This window comes from Fusarium vanettenii (assembly GCF_000151355.1).
Source record: "Fusarium vanettenii 77-13-4 chromosome 6 genomic scaffold NECHAsca_20_chr6_4_0, whole genome shotgun sequence".
NCBI classification, from domain to species: Eukaryota; Fungi; Ascomycota; class Sordariomycetes; order Hypocreales; family Nectriaceae; genus Fusarium; species Fusarium vanettenii.
Window position 1 is genome coordinate 2,174,318 of NW_003315865.1, and position 20,783 is coordinate 2,195,100.

The window sequence follows — 20,783 nt, forward strand, 5'->3', positions numbered from 1 at the left end:
CCCTCTCCTCTCCATTTGCCCTCATTCACCACTCTCTTCTCCACTCTCTCGATTCCGCCCTCCCTCCTCCCTCCTCCCTCTTGATGCGCATCGCCATTTCTTCCCTCCTCTTTCGCATCTGTCTTCTTGACAAGGTCATCGCGCGTTCCGAGAATGCCAAAACCCACCTACCCAGCAAGCATGAGAAGTGGTTTTTCTCGATGAGCTCCTACGGGCAGCATTCATCGATCTAGGGCAGTCTGCTCATGTCAGTAGGTAGACTCCCCCGCTCCGAGGAGAGGCGCCTCTTACTTACGGAGGCTTCCACCTCAACGTAGCACCTTGACAACCTTGCATCTCTCGTTTTTAGCTTGCTCTTATTTGGCTAATGGCTCTTACTTAGTTCTACCACGTATCCTCGTCACGCGCGCTCCTGATCACTACCGAGCGATGGACCGCCCAAAGTCGCCTGTCGAGTCCTCAGGATCTGTACACCAGCCGTCGGAGTCAAGCCAACTGCCAGAGTCCTAGTCGTGGAGACCAACCCAGCGTAGAGCTAAATGTTGCGGGCCTACGAGGCCATCAGCACCGGCAAGAGGAGGAAGAGCAATACACCTGCCGCGCAATCATCATCGTCAAAAAAGACAGAAGCTCCCCGTTGGCAGTCAGGCTGCCGCAACACCGCGATTCTCTGCTGCCTTCCTTTAGCGAACTGCCAGATTTCATTCGCCCACGTTTCTGTTCTCTCTCCAAGCGTCTTGCCAAACTGATCGCCGGACACGAAAGGGTGAGCAATCAGCTGCCTGGTGTCACATTTCTCAACCACGGCGCCCATGATTCTGGGCCCTGGGTCTCTGATCTGGTGGGACTCAAGACCACTTTCGAGCTGTACACATGGCTGGATCGCGATGGTACGTCCACCTTCTTTCACTGTGAACGAATAACAGCTAACCATCCCTGCAGTGGAGAGTGGCCTGCCCCCTCTCCAGACTCTATACGGACAAAAGAAGGGCCTTTCCAGCCATCGCGAACATCACCAATGCAACCCTCAGAGTCAACCAAATCTTCCCTGGGTTACAAGCGCTCCGCACCCGGGACGCTGCTGCACAAGAAGACCACCCGACTGGTCCCCGCCGCTCGCATATCCTCTGTCAGTCTAGATGAAATTGATGCTGCTGGATCTTACATCGCAACCATCTCCCGGCTCTTGACGTCCTTCCCAGAAAGATTCCCCGAGAATTCAGTGGCAGTAGGGTCAAACAATTTCTGGGAGCACAGTCATAACAACTGGCAAGCTGCTATAGTTTTGTTTCAAGCATTCAGCAATCGACAATCACGGCAGCAAGCCCACCCCGTCAGCCCGAAACCAAAGCATGCCGGGTGGTTTGGCCGCATCACTGGCAGAGTAAGTGGTTGCTGTGAAGGCAAACATTGACCTACCGGTATCAGTCAAATTCAGTCTTAACGACACCACCTTCGAGGCAACCTTGCAAAGCGCAGGATTTGACGCCTGACTAAATCAGCTCGAAGAGATGGCGGCAGCCTCTGACTTCAAGGTTTTTCCACAATTGTCGCAACCTTCTGCCAACGACAAGCCCACCAAAGACGACGACTTGACTCAAGGCGACCACGTCAATGACTCCATTGCGCAGGCTATGTCCCAGATGAACCAGACCACCAACCTTGCCGCCGAGCTCAAGGGGCGGCCGGGCGTTGTGTACACGCCACTTGACCCAGTTCAATTGAACCCGCTCAGAGTCTGGCTATGGAAGATCCCCAACGTGCGATACGACAGTCACTCGGACGTTAGTAAAAGCTTCCTGGAGGCAGCAACTGCGGTGGGCACGAGGGCCGCCGGATTAGGCGAAGTCAGCATGGGAGAGGAACATCAACTCATCCGCGAGCAAGTCCTTCGCGAGGAGCATCCCCAAGCAACCTCTAGCAAGGAATCCCTCCAACAGGGCCCCGATGATGTCGCGTTTGAGATCTTGCGCATGATACGCCATCTGATGGGTACTTTCCTTCCCAAAGGTACGGACCTCGAGGCCCTCTACCGGGAGATGAGTTGACATGACCGATACGTGCCGCCTTCTTGGCAGATGAATGCGGTCTTGGCAAAACATTGTAAACCGGTGTGGCGTTGGCGCTGCACTGTTATCGGACTGAGCGCACATTGAAGGCGGGGGAGCTGACGTTTGTGAAAGGCGACAGACACTTCAAACCGAGTGTGATTTTCTGGCCTCCAGCTGTGTGCCATCAGATCCTCAAGGAGCTTGTCGAATGGTCGGGCTCCTACTTATATATCGCCATGTGCTATGGCACGAAATTACACCCAATCGAACCAACTCTGAAGGACTACATACTGGATGACACCGAGGAACTCGAGGCGTGAATCGACGAACAGGCTATGTCGCACAGAGGCGGGCAGATCCTTCGAAAGATCCTCCTCATGCCGAACACGACCGCCATTCGCCACATGGCTCGGTGCAAGACAGCGAATATTATCGATGAGCACGCCTTATAAAAAATCTACAAGGAAGGTCCCCACGCTTCAACCACGAATTCGAGGTTATTGATAAACAGGGACGTCCCATCAACCATAAGGGTGCTCCCAACGACCATGAACACACGGACGTCGACAGCGACAGTGGCTATGGGCCCCCGCCTCCGCCGGGAACACTCGAAGAGAAAAAGCTTGTTTTCCTCGTTTGGAAATGCAAGGCTCAACTGGGTGACATGTGACAAGGGTCACGCCGCGAAAAACCCCTGTTCAACGACCAACAAACTTGTCCGCGCACTCGACCGCGAAGCCTTGCTCATTGTCTCGGCCAAGCCACTTCTCAACCATTTACGGGACTTTTGGGGGTATGTGAACCTGATCTGGCGGCATGAGTGGCCTTTTACGCACGACGGCGAAAGTGAGCCCATCTCACCCGAGACATTCTACAACGATGATGCCTGGGACACCATCAAGACTGGCGAAGAATTCAAGAAGCTTGGCATGGCGCGACTACTTGGGCAGGTCCCCGAATGCCTCGATCTTACACGCCTTCACGAACTCGCCCTGCAACTTTCTCCCCGTGAGGAAAAGCTTCGACAAGAATACATCGCCTATGTGCAGGGTGGGCGTGGACCATTGTTTCTACTCCATCTGCAACCATTCCAAACGTTGCCAAGATCAAGTACGGGGCCATTCTTGCTCAAACCGCTCTCCGGCCACAACATCTTCCAAGGCGCCACTTCCCAAGTACTAAATGGTTCAGGGCTGAGGGTTCTTTCGCTTCTCACCACAAACATTAGCTTCTATCTATTGACACAACCCAATAGACGAAACGTCAAACATCGTGGTGATACAGAAGCAATGAAGATCCTAGCGGAGCAGAAATTGGCGCACTTCATGCCGATGGACGGCAATGAAGATGAGGTGGGGGAGTTCAAACCCGCCGACGGGGGTTGGGCTCAACAGGGGTGCGAGGGACCATATCCTTTGACGACATGAGGATGCAGACGAGGGCAAAAGGGCAAACCAGGGTTGTACCTATCGGGGACGTTGCGGAATGCGATACCTTAATCACATCCCTGCAGCTCAGAGCTTTCGGTACCAACTTCCACGGTACTTGTTCAACTGCCATTATAGAACAGCCATCCAGTATTTCCACGCTTCAGCAGGATGACAGAATGCTTTAGTCGAGGGCGGGAGAGAATCCCCACGGAACTCGTGAGGCTAGTCGAGGCAGGTTTCTGTTGGATTGCCACAGGGGGCCTTTTGGCAGAACAGTGTCTGCATCATGAGGATTTTAATTAATCATTTAGAAGCATTTACTTAAAATGCGATGATGAATACATAAAACTAGGATGAACTCATAAGATATTATGTCAACATTAACCTAAAGTATGAGTACTCTTGTATGATCCTGTTCTAACCGAACGACAGGACCTCTGCAGCCAACCACACACTTTGCAGGAGGCTACGGGGGTTTTCTGCCGCTTCATCATTCTGAAGGCTGTAGGAATGGACGGTCTTTGGGAGGCTCCTTACCAGATCCTGAATCGCATCACGAGAACGGCCAGGCTCACGAGAAAGATTGATGAATGACGGAAGGATAGCAGGAAAAACGTCAGCCCTGACGATTCTTTCGCCGTCATTCCGTGTCACCACTCAACGGTTCACACCTACCGCCATGATGTCCAATCCGCCACCCATGGCAAAACAAAGACACGACCAGCTCACATACACCTCAACAAGGGCCAGAAAAAAAAGAACAAACGGGCAAAAAAGAAATTCTCAATCATTTTATAGGAATAGCCCGATGCGGGGGTCGAACCCGCAACCTTGAGATTGTGTACTCGTAAGAGTCTCACGCTCTACCGATTGAGCTAACCGGGCAGCACCGGATCGCGTTGTTGAAGATATGCGCCGCTTGGGAGGGCTTAGCAGCTGTGGAGGTGGAACGCGCAAGGCACCTCGAGCAACACTCGTCAGATTCCAACTTCTCATCAACCAATTCGCCTTCTTTGCGTGCATCAACTTGCTTTTTTTTTTCCTTCTTACTATAGTTCATATGAAACAGCCTAGCGATTTTTCTTCTGATCCAAACTTTTAAGGAACTGCTGCACTTACATCAGTCGGCAATGACCTCGGAGTGAGCCAATATAAATCCGGGTTATCAGTGCCGTTTCTCTCTTTCTTTCGTTCTTTTTTTGGTCTTGCTTGCTCGGGTATGTAATAAAGCGAGGCATGCATGTTGCGTTTAATGAAGCATACGTTGGCTGTGTTGAAAGTGAGGCTGAGCTGATTGCAGCCTGATCTTCAGAACAACACTCTCGCATACTCACCAACGTCAAAACTTCCAACTGCCGTATGCCATGTCTTTCGGGTACGCCGTAGGCGATGTTATAGCTGTATTGGGCCTTATTGAACGTGTCGCCATCGAGCTGCGCAACTACAAGGACGCCCCTTCTCATTTCCAGCAACTTCGTGCCGAGTTGGACCTTGTCCACGGTACACTGCACCATGTCTTACGCCTGGAACCAGAGAGCGATGAGGAGCGCCAGACCTTGGATAAGATTCGAGCAATTGTAGTTCATTGTTCGCAGCCTCTACAAGCCATGGCCGACAAGATGCGGACCAAAGAAGGCAACCTCGGCCACTTCCGAACTACAAGAAGCCTTTCCAGTATCGGAACAAGACTCCACTGGTCTATGGTGGCCCAGAGCGATGTAGACGGATTCAGAAAGACTATCATGTCTGAGATGGCAGCTATCAACATCCTCTTGAGCGTGCAGCAGTTGTACGCACACCCCTCGACTGGTGGCTAGATACAAGAGCTAAGCAATCATAGGACTCGTGTCAAACAACTCGCATCGCAATCCCGATGCATCGGGACCTCCCAGGCCCTGGCAGTAGAGAGACACACAAATGCCATCGCTGGCCATGCCAAGTCCATCTTGAGCATAGCATCAAGAACGCAAACTACCGTCGACGCCCTGATGGCCAACACAGCTATCCAGGCGGAGACGTCTTCAAGACAAGCAAAAGCCTTGGACCGAAACTTGAAGGCTATCGAGACGAACATCGATAGCCTATCACGGAAAACTGGAAAGACTTCAGAGATGATAAATCGCAATGGGGCGTTGGTAACTCGCCACGCCAAGCGTCTCTTTCGCCTAATGCAGGATATCAAGTCAATGTTTGCTCTGTAAGATCCCCCATGGAAGTTGAGCACTGTTGTGAATCTTATGATACTTCTAAGTAAAGACAAGGGCCGCAATAGCAAAGAATAGGGATGCGCAAGTCTGTCGCCTTTCAACTAACTTGCTCATTAGATTTGCAACATGCTCAAAAGAAATGCTCGAGGCAATCGGGCGAAACACGTAAGTCTTGTTGGCAAGACTGAAGCAGTTATTAATCATTAGCTCTAGTCGCATGCTTCTCGACATCACGGGCCAGTTGAAGCGTATCATACGCGCCATCGAAGCTATCCCATTGCATCTCACTCTTGATATTGTGAGACTAGATGATGCTCACGGAGAGAGCTGGGCACTGCCACTGCAGGCGTGCCAAACATGGAATGTGAGCATTGGTTACCAGAAACTACTCATAAGAAGACCAGTAAGGATTAATTGCAGTAGTCCTTTTCCGATATGCTTCGACTCGTTGTATATGCCAACGAGAGGCCCGGCGCAAATCTCATCATGCGGAACCAGTTCTCCATTATGGTGGCACAAAATGGTATGGAACTTAACGAGGGAGTTTGGGGGCGCTTTGTCAAGTCTGGGCTACACATTGAGCAGGCTATGGTTGTCTCGCGGATTTCTTCCTTGGAAGGGGACTGTGTCGATCCCGAATGCGGCGGTAAAGTCGTACGCCAAGCTGTCCAACTAGATCAGCGCCGCAAAGTATGGTAAGTGTTGGATCGGACACATGCTGAAAGTTCGACTGACCAAACACTCCCAGCACTTTGTGTGGTCGATGGGCAACTACACAGACGACCACAGCACTGCTTATGGATCCTTACACCGAAGAATCTCGGGGAACTGCCACCAACCATACGCGAGAAACTGGGAAAGCACACCTTGGTCCCAAGTTGCCCCCCATGCAGGTTGAAGAGGAACCTGAAGCTTTCCGCAAGGTGAAACTATACCAGGCCTCTCAGCCTATGGAAGACATAGATGAGGCCTTGGAGCTTTTGGATAAAGACACCCTGAATCCAGCTGCGAATGCATTCGCTGGATTCACATTCCTCCGAGAAGGGGAAGAACTCGCTGATGGTGGCTTGGTCCAAGCATCAAAACAGCACTTGGAAATCGCTGTGAAATCCGGTAATACAACCCTATATATACAATCCACGCTCACGATGGAACCATAACTGACGATAAACTAATATCTAGATGCTTTAAATTATGAATACTGGTACCTTCTTGGTCGCGCATGCATCTGGTTGCAAGACTATGAAGGGGCTCATAACGCTCTTCAGCAGACTATTTACCTTACATCCCCACCTCCCTCGATTTGGATTACGATCGGGAGATTATTCTTCCTAATTGGCCTATATCACGACTCACTAAGATGCCTTAGCAAAGCTGCTCGGCTCAATCCGTCTCCTTACGAGACCTGGTACAACCTCGGCGTTTTGGTAGGCTCTCTCCTCTTGCTAAGTTTCATCAAGAATCTAACACATCTACAGTATGACTGCTGCAATCGCCAACATGATGATGCAGTCGACTGCTTTCAAAGGTGCATTGCGCGTAATCCACAATTGCCAGAGGTGCACGCACGACTCCGAGCTCAACCAATCATAAAGTCAACTTCCGACAGTGAAGTGTTGAAGGGTCACCTCATTTCTACAATGTGTGATAGCAAGCTACGGATGAGCCAAGATACGAGCCTAGAGGCTGGAGGCGATGAGATCGTGATCAATCCTATAAGTGATATGAGAGTATTAGACGAGGATGATGACAGCGACGAGTATGATGACAACGAGTATGATGACAACGAGTATTATGACGACGAGTATGGTGACGATGAGTGTGGTGACGATGAGGATAGTGACGACGATTGGCGATGGCCCTGGACCCAGCTAGTCGAATCCTCTGTCTTGGAGCCGATGACCTGACATCTTGTTGGCCATTGAAAGGAGAAACTATGATCATATGACACGGGGGTAGTAGGCTAATCGGCGACTTGAATAAGAGAGAGAGTAGGAGCCAAATGACAGGCAGGAAAGCTGTGATGGCCGAGCGCCCACCCGCAGGTTGTATTTATCAGTAACCCAGGTTCACATCTTGTAGCTAAGCCAGGACAGATACCGAAGATGGGCACACAAGTACTCAAATAGACTATAAACACCAGTCAAGCCACACAGCGCCTCGCTGTTTGGCTCCCTTCCGAAGGGTATCTCCCTCGCCCCTGAAATCTGAGACTCTTTCAACGAGAGTAGCCCCGGACGACAACCATCAACATGGTCCAAGCCACCGCCTCCGATTGGCCCCGTCCTCCAACTAACTACCTGGCGTGGACACTGCTAGAAAGAGGAAGTACAGTTTCTCGACCCCGCTGTGACGCCCGCTCGCGATGGTTATCCACCTAATGCTGGACTGAACCCCCTCAACTTGTCAGTCCCCAGATCACCATTAGGTTCACGCATCAACCTGGGGCACTATCTCCGCCTTGTGGGTATGACACACACTAGCCAGCGTCCTTACGCCCGCACAGATGTACCAGAGATGTTCCCCGGGCTTGCCTGCATCTCCAGCCTCCACAAACAACGGAAAGGGGGCGCTCGTGGCAAGGAGAGCCCCGACTCAGACCCCGCTGTCGATCTTGATCCAGACGATGAACCCGATGACATAAAACGTTCTCAGAGGTTTACATTCGCTCCCGTATTTTTATCGGAAGAGTCCCCGGAGGAACCATCCGGCCACGGTCCGGATCGAAGTCTGTGGTTCACGCGTATCAGCCCCATGTAACAGACAAGGAAGGTGGGTTCATGCACCGTAGAAGGCGCCTCGTCCAGGCCACTGTTTATGCTTTCCTACACTATTGCCCTTGCCAGAGGTACTATTGAAAGTTTCGTGTGGGAGGTCAGCGTCGACCAACAGCAGGCCACCCCTTGGAAGAAGTCTCACTCAACATGAGATCTAGATCTTGTTCCAGACAAGGGATTGCAGGAGGAGCAATCTCACACCAACAGATAAAGATGCGGCGGATACCACATCCGCGGAGTAGGGTTCTACAGGGTGCCTAGACGCCGTGTAGACTGACTCGTCTCAGGGACCCCCAAGCGCCGACGACCATATCATTGTCAACAGCGGCCGCTTTCCGTCCTGCTCCGGCCCCAGAGCCCGGAAGCTGTAGGCCCGGTATTGCCAAGAGGCTCTGCCAGGCGTGGATTGGCCAACTTGAGTTATTTCATCCCAACAGTATCTTCGCGTAATCTAACGGAATGCGCGACACATAGGACATGATAAGACTCGCGTCAAGGGTATATTCGGGTAGAAGACCACTAACACTTGGACCTTCCGTGTATCCCCGATGCCAACTTGAGGTAAGCCATACCCGTCGTGCCGCCCCTGGAAAGCCACCCTCAGAGATGGCCCGGGCTTTGTTTTGGTCCACATCGTGAAGGCGGGGAAGAACCTGGGGAAGTCAATCAGGCTGAACCTGAGGAACGTGCATTAGGGTACAGACCTTGATGATCAGCATGTACCACCGGATCCGACGTTCTCTGTGCCAACGAATATGACAAGAGCCCGTCCTGTTGATAGCTCACCTCTCACTTTCAAAAGGTCACCTGGGTCATTGTTGACACTTGCCAACGGTCGTGAAGAGACATGAACATCAGCAAATTTGCTTTAGGCGTCGGCAGAAAGAACACCTGAAGCGACAGGTCGAGCAACCCTCATGGCAATCAGACCTGCCTTATCCGGCGATCCTGCATCGCAAGACAACCGCAACGGCACAAGTTGGATCTACATCCCTGAGACTCAAAACCATCTCGGTGTGACGTAACACCTGCAAGCTGTCAGACCCAGGGATTCACTCTCTGGGGTAACTTCGGCCAGACCGTGAGACATGCGTGGGTAGACGGGTTAAGGATGGAGATAGAGTTGCATGTTTGCGAGATTAAGTGAAGCAGCTGAGAGGTTCCCTTGACTAATTGATGCCTGGTATAGGAAGTGAGCAGCGAATGGGATCGGCGCTTTCGTAGTGCGAGGTTGCATCGGGAGCAACCGGGCAAGGTGAACCCCTCACCGACTCCGCAGACGGGGAGTTTTGTCCAACATGGTTCAAGGGGGATGGTGCGTTTGGTTGAGGTTTCACTACGTCATGTTAGAAGAAGGGGGGGTTGGTAGGTCAACAAGTTGCAACACTTTCTCCGTGGAAGCAGGGGATGGCATCTCCTCGCCGTGTGTCTTCCCCAACAGCCAAGACTTAAGATGCCGGGGTGTCTCGGGGTCGCCGACTTCTAATGCTACCTTCCCCGCTATAGGCTCGGCGTATAATGGAAGATCACTTCTAGAACAGCAGGGTCTCGAACGATCCTTCATACAGATTCGGGTCCACTGTGGTTGCAACCTGCATGGTGAACAAACCTCCATGGTGGATTCCCCGTAAGGGTGTGATACCCAGGGATGTCTGTGTTGGCTGCACGACGATGCACAGATGGGGGCGCACGGTGTTTAGGGGGTTGGTATGTGCTGAAATCCAATGATTTGATTTGCTATGTACAACTGTACAAACTGTTGGTTGGCGACAGCTCAGTCGATGGCGTCTTGCCAGTGGTTCATATCAACATAACGTCAAGGAGTGTCCTATCTTCCAGCTCCCTATCACCCCCTCAGAGAGTCCCCCGCACTCCAACATCCTCCTCGCTTGATTCCATCTTGGTAGCTTTGTGATTGCGTGATTAGTACACGTAAAAGACGGTAGCCTCACTCTCTTGGCTGCGGAGCTTGCGGTTTCGCCTCATCATGATGATCCTGGCCACCCAAGCGAGCGCAGCGGTAGCGATACTGAAAGCAGCACTGCTAGACATGGCAATGGCGTAGCGGGGCTCGTCGCTAGAGGGCCAGAGGTAGGGCGTCCAGATGAAGCTGATGTTCATGATCATGGTCACCATGCTGATAGCCACGGCCTTCTTCTCCTTGGTCTGGCCACAGACGGAGCCACACCAACCTAGAATCAGACTGTTGACGGCGTAGGTGCCAATAGTAAAGATAACCATGCACACGTATCGTCCGGCGGTGTTGAGGGTGGCGGCGGCAGCGGCGAAGCCAATCACGGCGACAGCCTTGGATGCAGTGATATGCCACGTCCTCTCATTGAATTTTCCGGAAGAATACGAGACGAGAATGGTGCTGGCGCCAGCAATGAGGTAGGGTGGGCAGGTGAGGACAAGGGTGATGGTGGTGTTGAAGCCGAGGGTCTTGACCACGGTGGGGAACTAATTTTGTCAGAACTCAACGAAACCTGGCTCTTTCGGCTTGAAATTAACGTACGAAGTTCTTGAATCCATTTGCGGCCAAGTGGAAGTGCTAAATGCAAAAAATGAGTTAAAATGAGCCAGGTTTGAGGCCAAACGGTCAACTTACAGCTGAGATATCATGTTAGCAAATTTTGGTGGAGTGGGGGGGACAAGGTAGCACTAACCCATGAAGCAGAAAATCCAGACCATGGGATCCTTAGCGGCCTGCTGCAGGCCCTTCCAGGTAGAGGTCTCACCCTTGTTACCGACGGTGTCGAGCTCCATACGGTTGTACGCAAGGTCACGCTCCTCCTGCGTCAGCCACCAGGTAGTCTGCGGGAAATCAGGCAGCACAAAGTAACCGACGACAGCAATGACGAATGTGACGGCGCCCTGCAGGATAAACAGCCACTTCCAGCCAGCGATTCCGGCCAGATCGTCCATGCCGTAGAAGATGCCCGCGGCGATGAGGCCTGCGAAGGCGGTGGCTAGGATGTTTCCCGTGTAAAGGATGGCGATGCGGGTGGCGACCTCCTTGCGGGTGTAGAAGATGGAGAGGAGGTAGACGGCGCCGGGGTAGTACGGGGCTTCAGTGAGACCGAGGAAGAAGCGGGTGAGGAGGAGGCCCTTGAAGTCCTTGGCTACGGCGGTGAGAGCGCTGACGACGGCCCAGAGCATCATCATGACGCCCTTTGAGCTGGGTTAGTTTGCTGAGGGTTTTTATCAAGGAAATGCGTCGTTGACTGACCATGTAGCGGCTGGGGCGTGTTCGGGTGAGGAACATGTTTGAAGGGATCTGGGCGAGGATGTAGCCGACGAACAGGATGGAGACACAGGTTTGGTATTCTAGACAGGGGAATGCATGTGAGTACAGCACAGATGAAGGGCTGTAGGAGGGGACCGCGTACCTGTGCCCTTGAGGTTGAGATCTTTCTCAAGATCATTGAGACGAGCCAGGGCAATGGCATTTCGGTCCAGATAGTTGAGCCAGTACATGCTCCAAAGCATGGGCTAGACATGTAAGCACAGAGTCAAGGCATCGCGCAGAGCAAGTCACTCACCATCATCCATCGGTCAAGCTTCTTCACGAGAGCAATCTCCTTTGGATCCGTCTTCTCATGAGCACCAGAGTAATCAACCTTTTCGACCTTGGGGATAGGCTTCTCTGGGTTCTCATCTTGAAAGATCTGAGGCTCGACATCACGACGAACGTCGGTCTTGTCGTCGTAGGCAGTGGTAGCCATGGTCATGAACAAATTAGAGATGTGTCAAGATGATGTTGATGATGCAAAGACTTGAGAAGAAGGATGCAGCAGTGTCTAGCTGACTCTGAGGAGGAGAGGAGGGCAGACAAGACTGTTGAGTGCCTTGAGGAAGAAAAGAAACCGTTTTTTCGAGGGGAAGACGAAGCCATTATGTACTCTCCCGTCCGGCTCAAACGTCTTTTCCCCATGTCAATCACTTCCTCCTAAGACCCAATGACTCTCGTTAACCCTCTTTATCTTTCTCCCCGGAAATCTCGCCGACCCGTCCCGGGATGTGGGGTGCGGAGTAATGGGGTAATGGAGTTCGACGCAATGTGTCGTGCGGGCGAACATCTCGAAGCTTGCGAGATTCCAGATGGTCTAGAATCCTGCTACCCCAGGCGGTCTCCCCCTTGCTCTGGTGCGTGTTTTTGGTCGTAGCGCTTATCTAGATTGCACTTGGGGTACAAGGGGGGGCGCACCTTGAGATGACCCCCCTTGTATTTCCCCCCTTTGTAACCTTGTACATCAGTCATTTAGCCCTCTCCGAGCCAAGTGCCGTCCTTGGCCCTCATACGACTAGACGAGAATTGAACCAACAGCCAAGCTGTGAATGATGCGCCAAGGAGCGAAGATCAGTCTAGTAGGAGTAGTCGCCAAGGCAGTAAGGCAGCCATGTATCCTCGTCTACCAGTCAGAGCATCATGCCAAACAATAAAAGCCAGGGTGTTTGGCGCGGGCTTGAACTCTATCTGGCCACCAAACCTTCCCTGGGTGGTTCTTTTCTTCTGGAAAGAGGCCACTGTCGAATGAGGGCCAGCCAAGTTCGATAGCACGTGGTTCGATAAGAGGGAGCAATCTGGTCGCGTACGCTTCATCTGGTGACGATTCTAAGCCATGGAATGCACCATACAGACGCCAAATATATGCGGCATTTCCCGTACGCCCGCAGAGAGAACCCTTCCTATTGCGGAAGGAGGTTAAGCTTAAACATTAAGTTTGCGGAGTGAACATGGAGCTAGTTTTGACTACCGAGGGCCTCTTGGCGAATAAGAGTCGCAGAAAGAGGGGATCTTCCCCGCGTCATCTTCTCTCCCTCCCCGAATCTCCCCTGCAAGGTGTCACCAACGGTGGGAGGCAGTGTTTCATTATGGGGTCAAATATTTGAGGCATTTGCGCTAGTCATGAACATACAGTAATCGTTAATCGTTAATACGTCTTTCCAAGCATCCTTCCAACCTCGACGATCCTCATGACCGACTCTGCGCTCTCCTTGGTCAGCTTCTCGGCCTCGCTAACGGCGTCGTCCAATGTCATGGGCCGCTGGATGATGCAAGTAAAGGCATCGATCCCGATGTCGTAGTTGACCCTGGCGCCAGGCCCAATCGTCCCCGCGATGGCGATGACGGGGAGACCGTGCTTCTTGGCCAGGCGGGCAACCTCTGCGGGGATCTTGCCCCGTGGGGTTTGGTCGTCGATGCCACCCTCGGCCGTCAGGACCAGGTCGCACTCGTCAAAGATGCTGTGGAGGTTGATGTATTGCATCACAATCTCATACCTGGGTCGAAGGTGCGCACCTACCAGGCGAAGACCTGTTCCGAGACCTCCCGATGCGCCACCGCCTGGGGCTAGTCGGATAGTCTTGTCGCAGAGGATGCGGCTGGCTACGCCCGCTAGAGTCTCCATGGCGAGGCTGAGACGTTGAGTCTGCTCTGGGGTAGATCCCTTCTGCGGACCAAAGACGTTGGCTACGCCGTCAGGTCCACAGAGGACGTTGTGCCAGTTGACAGCGACGTCAATCTTGGTCTTCCAGATGCGAGGATCAACCCCAGACAGATCGATGGAGTCGAGGGCAAGGAGTGATTCACCGCCTCCAGCGGTTGGCAGGGAGCGCCCGTTGGTATCGAGTAGAGTCGCGCCAAGAGCCTGGAGCATCCCCGCACCACCATCACAGGTTCCAGAGTCCCCGCATCCGACGAGGATACGGGTGGCCCCAGCGTCTAGGGCAGCGAGAATGAGCTCCCCAACGCCAAAGGTGGTGGTGCTGCCGGGGTTTCGGCGGCTGGGGGGCACTAAGCTGAGACCGGCGGCAGCAGCCATTTCCAGCACGGCAGTGCAGGCTTCTTCTGCGTCTTCCCCACCGGAGCGGCCCAAGATGCCAAAGAAGGACGAGATGGGGTCTCCCACGGGCCCAGTCACGGGGACATGCCGGAGCGTGCCTCCGGTCGCCGAGACGATGGCGCGGGTGAAGCCCTCTCCCCCGTCGACGAGCGGGACTTTACGGACCGAGGCGTGAGGCTCAACGGCGAGGATGCCGGCCTCGATGCAGTCGGCCGCCGTACCGGGCTCGAGGCTTCCTTTGAAGCCGGAAGGGCAGACGAGGATTCTCATGGCGCTTGGCATTGGGAGAGAGCCCATTGCTGAGTCAGGAAGAGAAGAGTGTATGAGATAAGAGCGTGTGATAAGAGTTTTTGAGAGGTAGAGTGTGGGTAGCGAGTGTAGGAGTGTGGTTATTCAGAGCGAATGTGAGTTGCCAAGTTGTAGGGCTGAGGGTGAAGCGAATGTTGAAGAGTAGAGTGTTGGTTTGGATGATGATGATATTCCCAGATGGATTCACGGGTGCAGATGCATCGTTTTATAGATGGAACAGATTCCTTGTGCGACGAGATATTCTTGATAATCTAACCATTCTAATTCCGTTCATCCAGCTCATGGTGTTCATCCTCTATCACAGACTCTCGAGGCCAGACGTTTCGCCTCTCGCTCAGCCTCTCTCGCGTAGGGTCCTACCCGCCAAGAAGAAGGCGCTGGGAGAGGAATCGAGGCCATTACCCGGAATAGCAACATGTCGTATGTCTTCCTTCTCACTCAGGAATCGTCGGCAAAGTGTCGCGGGGACAAGGTACATCCACTCACGTCACGCGAGCAGCCCCAGCCACTAGACAGAGATCAGATTAGAGTCAAGGACGGTTTGAATAAGGTGAGTCGGGCAAAAAGTTGTAGGACTGTGGACGCGTCATTGCCAATGTTGTGGCAGAAGGCTGAGGTCGATCATCGAGTCTTGGTATTCACGTCCTCGGTAGAGCATGCAGACAAGCTTATGTCTATACCGAGGCAGGATGGTGGACTCGGGGCCTTGGCTCATCCCGAGTTAAAGTGGCAGGACGGGGGTTGATTTTAACTTCTTGGTCGAAAAATGCTTGGCCCTCGAGCCTAACGTGACCCGCGTTTAAGACTGGAATACCGCTCCCAATCAGATGCCTCCACGGCAGCGGCAGCTGAAGGAGGGCATTCATATTTAGAACAGCTGAAACGGGGCCAAGATCGACTTTGGCAAACCTTAACTGATCCTTTTCCTCTTGGCATCTCTTTCTTGACGAATAGGATGCCGGGAGCATGAGAGAGGCTGTGATAAGAGCCATCAGCCACCACCATGACGAACAATCTGCCATGATGACCGACAGGGATCAAGGAGCTTTGTAGCGGGGCCACGTAACAAAGACAACCAGTGACAGCTGTTTCAAAGGCCCGCAAAAGCCTGTCAGTCTCGTGCTCTTGAAACATTTATGCGAGAGGAGAGCATCTCATTGGGTTTGATGACGGCATCGATGCTAGGGATGGGCATGGCATTTAGGCGGTGCAACTAGACCCGCCACGAAGAGCTGATGCGGAATGTTGGCGCGTGGTGGACCCTTTTTTCTTCTTTTCTATTCTTTTAAGCGGAGGGCTGTGCCTTGATCGTAATCTTGGATCTTGAGGGGGGCTGGAGGCGATTGCCAGCTTGGTTGTGACAGATTAATGCTTTGGCATGAATAGATAAAATGCCGCTGTGATGATCATCATTTCAAGGGAGAGACAGGTCAAAGCATCAATCACACAGATTCATTCGTTAACACCATTCTCTCGCTTTTTGCAAACGCCCTTTTTCTCTTCTGTGCTCTACACTGCAGCTCAGTCTTGAATAACACCTTCGCTATTCTTACTCACACACTACACTACCACCATGAGCCTCCATACTCTTTCCCGGGCCAACTCCCGGTCTTCCATCTGGAGGTCCTGGAGTCCTAGGTTTGACGTGCTCACCAACTATGACAAATCACGCCACAACTACCCGTGGCTGATGGACGAGAGAGAGGGACATGATCCACCCGACATTACTCCTCTACGTCGTCCACGGCAGCCAATGCCGTCTCTTTTCGAAATTCCGGATGCCACACATCAACCTGGGCAACAACAGTACGGCCCGGTGCGCGATTTAGAGGAACAGTCGGATCCGGAAACTCTTCTAGAAACACCAGAAGAAGACCCCAACTTAGTAAGCCACTAGCCAACCCCCCCTTGTCTTGACCTTCTAGCACGCCTTCCATGCAATGTACTGACTCATTTGACGCAAAGGTGACTTGGGATGGTAACAAGGATCCTGCCAACCCTCACAACTGGACCAAGAAAAAGAAGTGGCTTTCTACTATACTTGTTTCTTGCTTCACCTTCATCTCCCCCGTCTCGTCCACCATGCTCGCCCCGGCTTTGCCCGACTTGGCAGATGAGTTTGACATTGAGTCTGACTTTGAGACTTATCTCATCATGTCCATCTTTCTGCTTGCCTACGCCATTGGTCCTTTTCTGTTGGCACCCTTGTCCGAGATGTACGGGAGGGTTGTTGTTCTCCAGTCTGCCAATATGATCTATCTCATCTTCAACACCGTGTGTGGCTTCGCTCAGACCAAGAACCAGATCCTTGTTTTTCGGTTCTTGAGTGGTATTGGCGGGAGTGCTCCACAAGCTGTAAGTTTGACTCATCATTTTGATGTGGACTCTGCTAATACTTGGCATAGCTTGGAGGAGGTGTCCTTAGTGATTGTTGGAGAGCTGAGGAACGAGGAACAGCAACAGCCATCTACAGTCTTGCTCCATTCCTTGGACCTGCTGTGGGGCCCATAGGTTAGTCAACTACGACATCATCTTGAGCTTTAACACCCACTAACACCCTGGCAGCCGGAGGTTACTTGACCCAGTACATGAACTGGCGATGGGTCTTCTGGGTAGTTTCCATGGCCGACGCCCTCGTCCAAATCCTCGCCTTCCTCTTCCTGAACGAGACATATCCTCCCAAGATTCTCAAGAAAAAGGCCGACAAGCTCCGCAAGGAGACTGGCAACATGGCCTTGCATACCGAGTTTGAGAGTCCCGATCGAACCTTTTTGCAGTCGCTGCGCAAGAATCTGATGAGACCGTTCATCATGTTGTTCACGCAGCCGGCTATTCAGATTACGGCGTTGTACAGAGCCTATCTCTATGGCCTTATGTACTTGGTGTAAGTGTTCCCTTCGGGCTATGGCTTCTCATCTGACACCTCTCCAGGCTTGCTTCCTTCCCCATGGTATGGGAGGAGCAATACGATCAAGAGCCCGGTCGAGCTAGTTTAAACTACCTGTCACTAGGCATCGGATTTGTGATAGGTCTTCAGATCTCTGGACCTCTGATCGACAAGGTACGTCAAACATCAGCCTTATACCTACTATCAGAGGTGCTAACAGTTGATCGACAGGTCTACGCTACCCTCAAGAACCACTACAACCACCCCGGCCGACCCGAATTCCGCGTACCCCTAATGTTTCCCACTGCATTTGTAACACCAGCTGGTCTGGTCTTATACGGTGTCTCGGCCCATCTCCAACTTCATTGGATTATACCCAACATCGGTGCAGCCATCTTCGCAGCAGGCTTGATCCAGTCCTTCCAATGCGCTCAGACATATATCATCGACTCCTATGAACGATACGCCGCCAGTGCTACTGGTGCAGCAGCATTTGTCAGAACCATGGCTGGCTTCAGCTTCCCCCTCTTTGCCCCTGCCATGTACGAAAAGCTTGGGATTGCATGGGGAAACGGTCTACTTGCTGGTACGGCCATGTTTCTCTGCTTGCTTGCCCCATGTGTACTCTGGCGATGGGGTGAATGGATCAGGAAGAAGAGCCCTTACTGTGCTGGCTGATCACCTTCAACTACACAACCTTTGACTATACGAACGATACGACGTAATGTTTTTCCTTTAATCTTGTTCAACCAGGGTCCATATAGACGAATTAGACGGACCTTGTTTACGTTTCACTACAGACGGTCCCTACCGCAACTCAGAGAAACAGGGTAGCGACATTGCTGTTGTTATTCTATCAGTGCCATTCAGGGCACAGGGTTCTATGTATTAAACATATTTGTACATTATTGGGTATCCATTCCAGTCATTATGATACCCTCACATTTCAATCACTTATACAAAACAAAAAGATCGCAAGTTTATCCCGTAGGCGGAAATGTTCCTCATTTCCCCTTGTTCATACTCCGTGGAACACCTTGACGACGCCCACGGCTGACCTCTCTGAGCCAGTTTCCATGTCGTCGCGTGATGAACTACGTGTGCTCAGGTCCTTGTGGCCCTCCAAGTCGCGAGGGACAACACCCGGAGGACTTCGTCGATCTTCAGGACCAGCTTCTTCGCTGCTGATCTCGACCTCGTGCTTCTGGTAGATCTTGAGAGGCATCGAGTAGGTGGCGTTGATCTGCTCCTCGCTGTCGAGGCGGTGCAGGGTGCCTCCTTCGGCCCTGACCTGGGAGCGCACACCGGAACGGTGATTGGTAAAGTTGGATCGGAAGGCAGTCGATGGATTGGTCGAGCGCTTGCCGTATGACGAGCCGTTGAAGGAGCCGAGGTTGAAGAGACGGCGGAGGAGGGTCCAGATGTAGGGAAGGTTGGACGTGAGGAGGGCCGTCGACGACTCTCGGACGTACCAGAAGGTCCAGTTGGAGCCGAAGGGTTCGTTGAAGCTATAGAACTTGCTAAGGATGGCGGAAAGGATCTGAGAAGTGTTAGTGGATGGTTGGAGATAACGGGAGAGAAGGGCCGCATACTGTAAAGGCACCCAGAGCAAAGACACCAATGAGGACGATCTTGCGCTTCAGGGGCAATTGGGACTTGAGGAAGATGGGCATGGGGATCAAGATGATCATGACATCGGACGAGATGTTGAGGACGGTGTTGACAATGAGATGGTTTGTTTGAGTGGCGCATTGGGCTAAAGACAGTTAGCAATTGATCTTCCATACAGAGTATCATGTTGGCACGTACTGTTCTTGGGAGGCACAGCCCAGAACTGGTTAAAGGGTCGGCACCAAACTCCAAGGTAGAGAATCTCCATAAGAACAAGTCCAAGTGTGACATAGCCGGCGACAAACTTGACGGCAATGTTTTGTCGCAAACTCATCCTGTAGAACGTTAGGGCCGCAATTCCTCAAAGATGACAGCTGGACCACGTACGTAAGTCGGTTGTACATGAGCAGCAGGCAGTACTTCATCGTCCAGATGGTGATGATCTGCATCTGCTCAACCACGAGAACCCATTTGGATCCACGGATTCGCTCATCAATCTCTGCCTGGGACAGGACATGCTTATCGTTGGGATCGATGAGGTTGCTGCTCGTCCGAGAGACAATCGACATTCCGACCATGAGGACCGTGTCGGTGATCTATTTCGGCGTGTTAGAACGAGGGGAGGAGGATTCGGTTCGATCGGAGGGGCGGACGGACCATGGCAAATAGCATCAGGTAGTCTTCAACTTGGAGCTTCTTGATGGATCCGAGTAGCATGCGTCGTGATATCCTGCGCAAGCCATGGTTAGCTAGGTGATACAGTAGAAGAAAAGGCCCAATGTCTTACATCCTACAGATGACAATCACCCACGTCAACGCATACCACGTCCATATCTCTGTCACAAAGGCCGACATGGTTGGTAGTTTACGAAGGAACGATCAAACAACAACAAAAAACTCTTGACTCGACAATAATTGCGATCATCAACGGGGTATCGATTCGGAAAAAATAAGGAGGGGGATCGGCGGGTGTGTCGCGTCAGTGAGGGTTGACGATGCTACCACGACGCATGGCCTCTTTCTCCGCAAAGATACTCTTTTCTTTTGAGGAGAAAAAGGAAATGCGCAAAGCAAGCAACGCGGGGGTGGGCGAGGAAGAGGGATGGCCTCATTACTTTTTATTTGGGGGATGGGGTGCAGGACCTTCAGGGGCTTTCCTTGATCCGGCTCAGTCCAGCTCTTTCACTAGTCCGCTTAGTCTGGTACGCCAGAGCTAGCTGGCCTTCTGGAGCTTCCAGACCTCGCATTTTGACTGGGCACATCACCAGTCCTCGGCCGATAATCGCGAGCTGTGAATGGGCCGGGGCTGCGCGGACTTCTTGCCTGTCCCACCAGAACGGTACAGGCCAGGGCCCAGGGGTAATAACTGACAAGGAAGAAGAAAAAAAAAGAACGCTATCGCGGCTCAGCGAGACATGGTGCCACGTTCTCTTTCTGGTCTCCGTCAACCGAATCAAGCCGTGTGGGCGCCCGCCACGGACTTCGGGTTGGCCAATGGGCAGAGGCGTCCCGCGAGTTCCCCTTGACGGTCGGCTACAGGCCGAACGAACCAACAGATTTGCTCGGCTGCAGCATGTCGAGTGCCAGGCTGCCAGGGTGGTAGGGTGGCGAACATGGCTTACAGACGTGGGTGGCAAAGGCGCAGAGAAGAAAAATGGAAGCATT

At 52.4% G+C, this 20,783-nt stretch overlaps 7 protein-coding genes across 7 annotated transcripts; 4 read left to right on the forward strand and 3 right to left on the reverse strand.

Moving 5' to 3' along the window:
- Window positions 1-245: 245 nt before the first annotated feature.
- NECHADRAFT_82060 (uncharacterized protein) lies at window positions 246-2,048 on the forward strand (the record flags this gene model as incomplete). The annotated part of the gene is made up of 4 exons (XM_003044922.1): window positions 246-251; window positions 383-890; window positions 927-1,384; window positions 1,503-2,048. 4 exons carry the CDS (start codon window positions 246-248, stop codon window positions 2,046-2,048), a joined length of 1,518 nt encoding a protein of 505 aa, XP_003044968.1.
- A 551-nt stretch (window positions 2,049-2,599) lies between these two features.
- NECHADRAFT_82061 (uncharacterized protein) lies at window positions 2,600-3,478 on the forward strand (the record flags this gene model as incomplete). Its single annotated transcript, XM_003044923.1, has 1 exon — window positions 2,600-3,478. One exon carries the CDS (start codon window positions 2,600-2,602, stop codon window positions 3,476-3,478), a length of 879 nt encoding a protein of 292 aa, XP_003044969.1.
- A 2,427-nt stretch (window positions 3,479-5,905) lies between these two features.
- NECHADRAFT_43464 (uncharacterized protein) lies at window positions 5,906-7,595 on the forward strand (the record flags this gene model as incomplete). Its single annotated transcript, XM_003044924.1, has 5 exons — window positions 5,906-6,052; window positions 6,112-6,251; window positions 6,437-6,801; window positions 6,871-6,919; window positions 7,139-7,595. The coding sequence occupies 5 exons, from the start codon at window positions 5,906-5,908 to the stop codon at window positions 7,593-7,595; spliced, it is 1,158 nt and encodes a 385-aa protein (XP_003044970.1).
- A 2,793-nt stretch (window positions 7,596-10,388) lies between these two features.
- NECHADRAFT_43528 (uncharacterized protein) lies at window positions 10,389-12,190 on the reverse strand (the record flags this gene model as incomplete). The annotated part of the gene is made up of 7 exons (XM_003045325.1): window positions 10,389-10,925; window positions 10,981-11,016; window positions 11,074-11,075; window positions 11,132-11,636; window positions 11,695-11,792; window positions 11,855-11,957; window positions 12,008-12,190. The coding sequence occupies 7 exons, from the start codon at window positions 12,188-12,190 to the stop codon at window positions 10,389-10,391; spliced, it is 1,464 nt and encodes a 487-aa protein (XP_003045371.1).
- A 1,209-nt stretch (window positions 12,191-13,399) lies between these two features.
- On the reverse strand, window positions 13,400-14,608 carry NECHADRAFT_82064 (uncharacterized protein; the record flags this gene model as incomplete). The annotated part of the gene is made up of 2 exons (XM_003045326.1): window positions 13,400-13,712; window positions 13,749-14,608. 2 exons carry the CDS (start codon window positions 14,606-14,608, stop codon window positions 13,400-13,402), a joined length of 1,173 nt encoding a protein of 390 aa, XP_003045372.1.
- A 1,947-nt stretch (window positions 14,609-16,555) lies between these two features.
- NECHADRAFT_44232 (uncharacterized protein) lies at window positions 16,556-18,185 on the forward strand (the record flags this gene model as incomplete). The annotated part of the gene is made up of 5 exons (XM_003044925.1): window positions 16,556-16,975; window positions 17,026-17,131; window positions 17,186-17,504; window positions 17,552-17,681; window positions 17,739-18,185. The coding sequence occupies 5 exons, from the start codon at window positions 16,556-16,558 to the stop codon at window positions 18,183-18,185; spliced, it is 1,422 nt and encodes a 473-aa protein (XP_003044971.1).
- Window positions 18,186-18,339: 154 nt separating this feature from the next.
- NECHADRAFT_70557 (uncharacterized protein) lies at window positions 18,340-20,038 on the reverse strand. The gene is made up of 6 exons (XM_003045327.1): window positions 19,906-20,038; window positions 19,776-19,848; window positions 19,506-19,714; window positions 19,317-19,453; window positions 19,100-19,263; window positions 18,340-19,047 (listed from the first exon to the last, which is right to left on the reverse strand). Exons 1-6 carry the CDS (start codon window positions 19,971-19,973, stop codon window positions 18,526-18,528), a joined length of 1,173 nt encoding a protein of 390 aa, XP_003045373.1. The 5' UTR covers window positions 19,974-20,038; the 3' UTR covers window positions 18,340-18,525.
- Window positions 20,039-20,783: the final 745 nt, after the last annotated feature.

Bases quoted from the DNA above. Each gene is read 5' to 3' on its own strand.
- NECHADRAFT_70557 (XM_003045327.1), bottom strand. From the start codon at position 19,973: ATGTCGGCCTTTGTGACAGAGATATGGACGTGGTATGCGTTGACGTGG. The intron at 19,849-19,905 runs GTAAGACATTGG...TGGCTTGCGCAG, and splicing joins GTGATTGTCATCTGTAGGAT to GATATCACGACGCATGCTAC. The intron at 19,715-19,775 runs GTCCGTCCGCCC...ACGCCGAAATAG, and splicing joins ACCTGATGCTATTTGCCATG to ATCACCGACACGGTCCTCAT.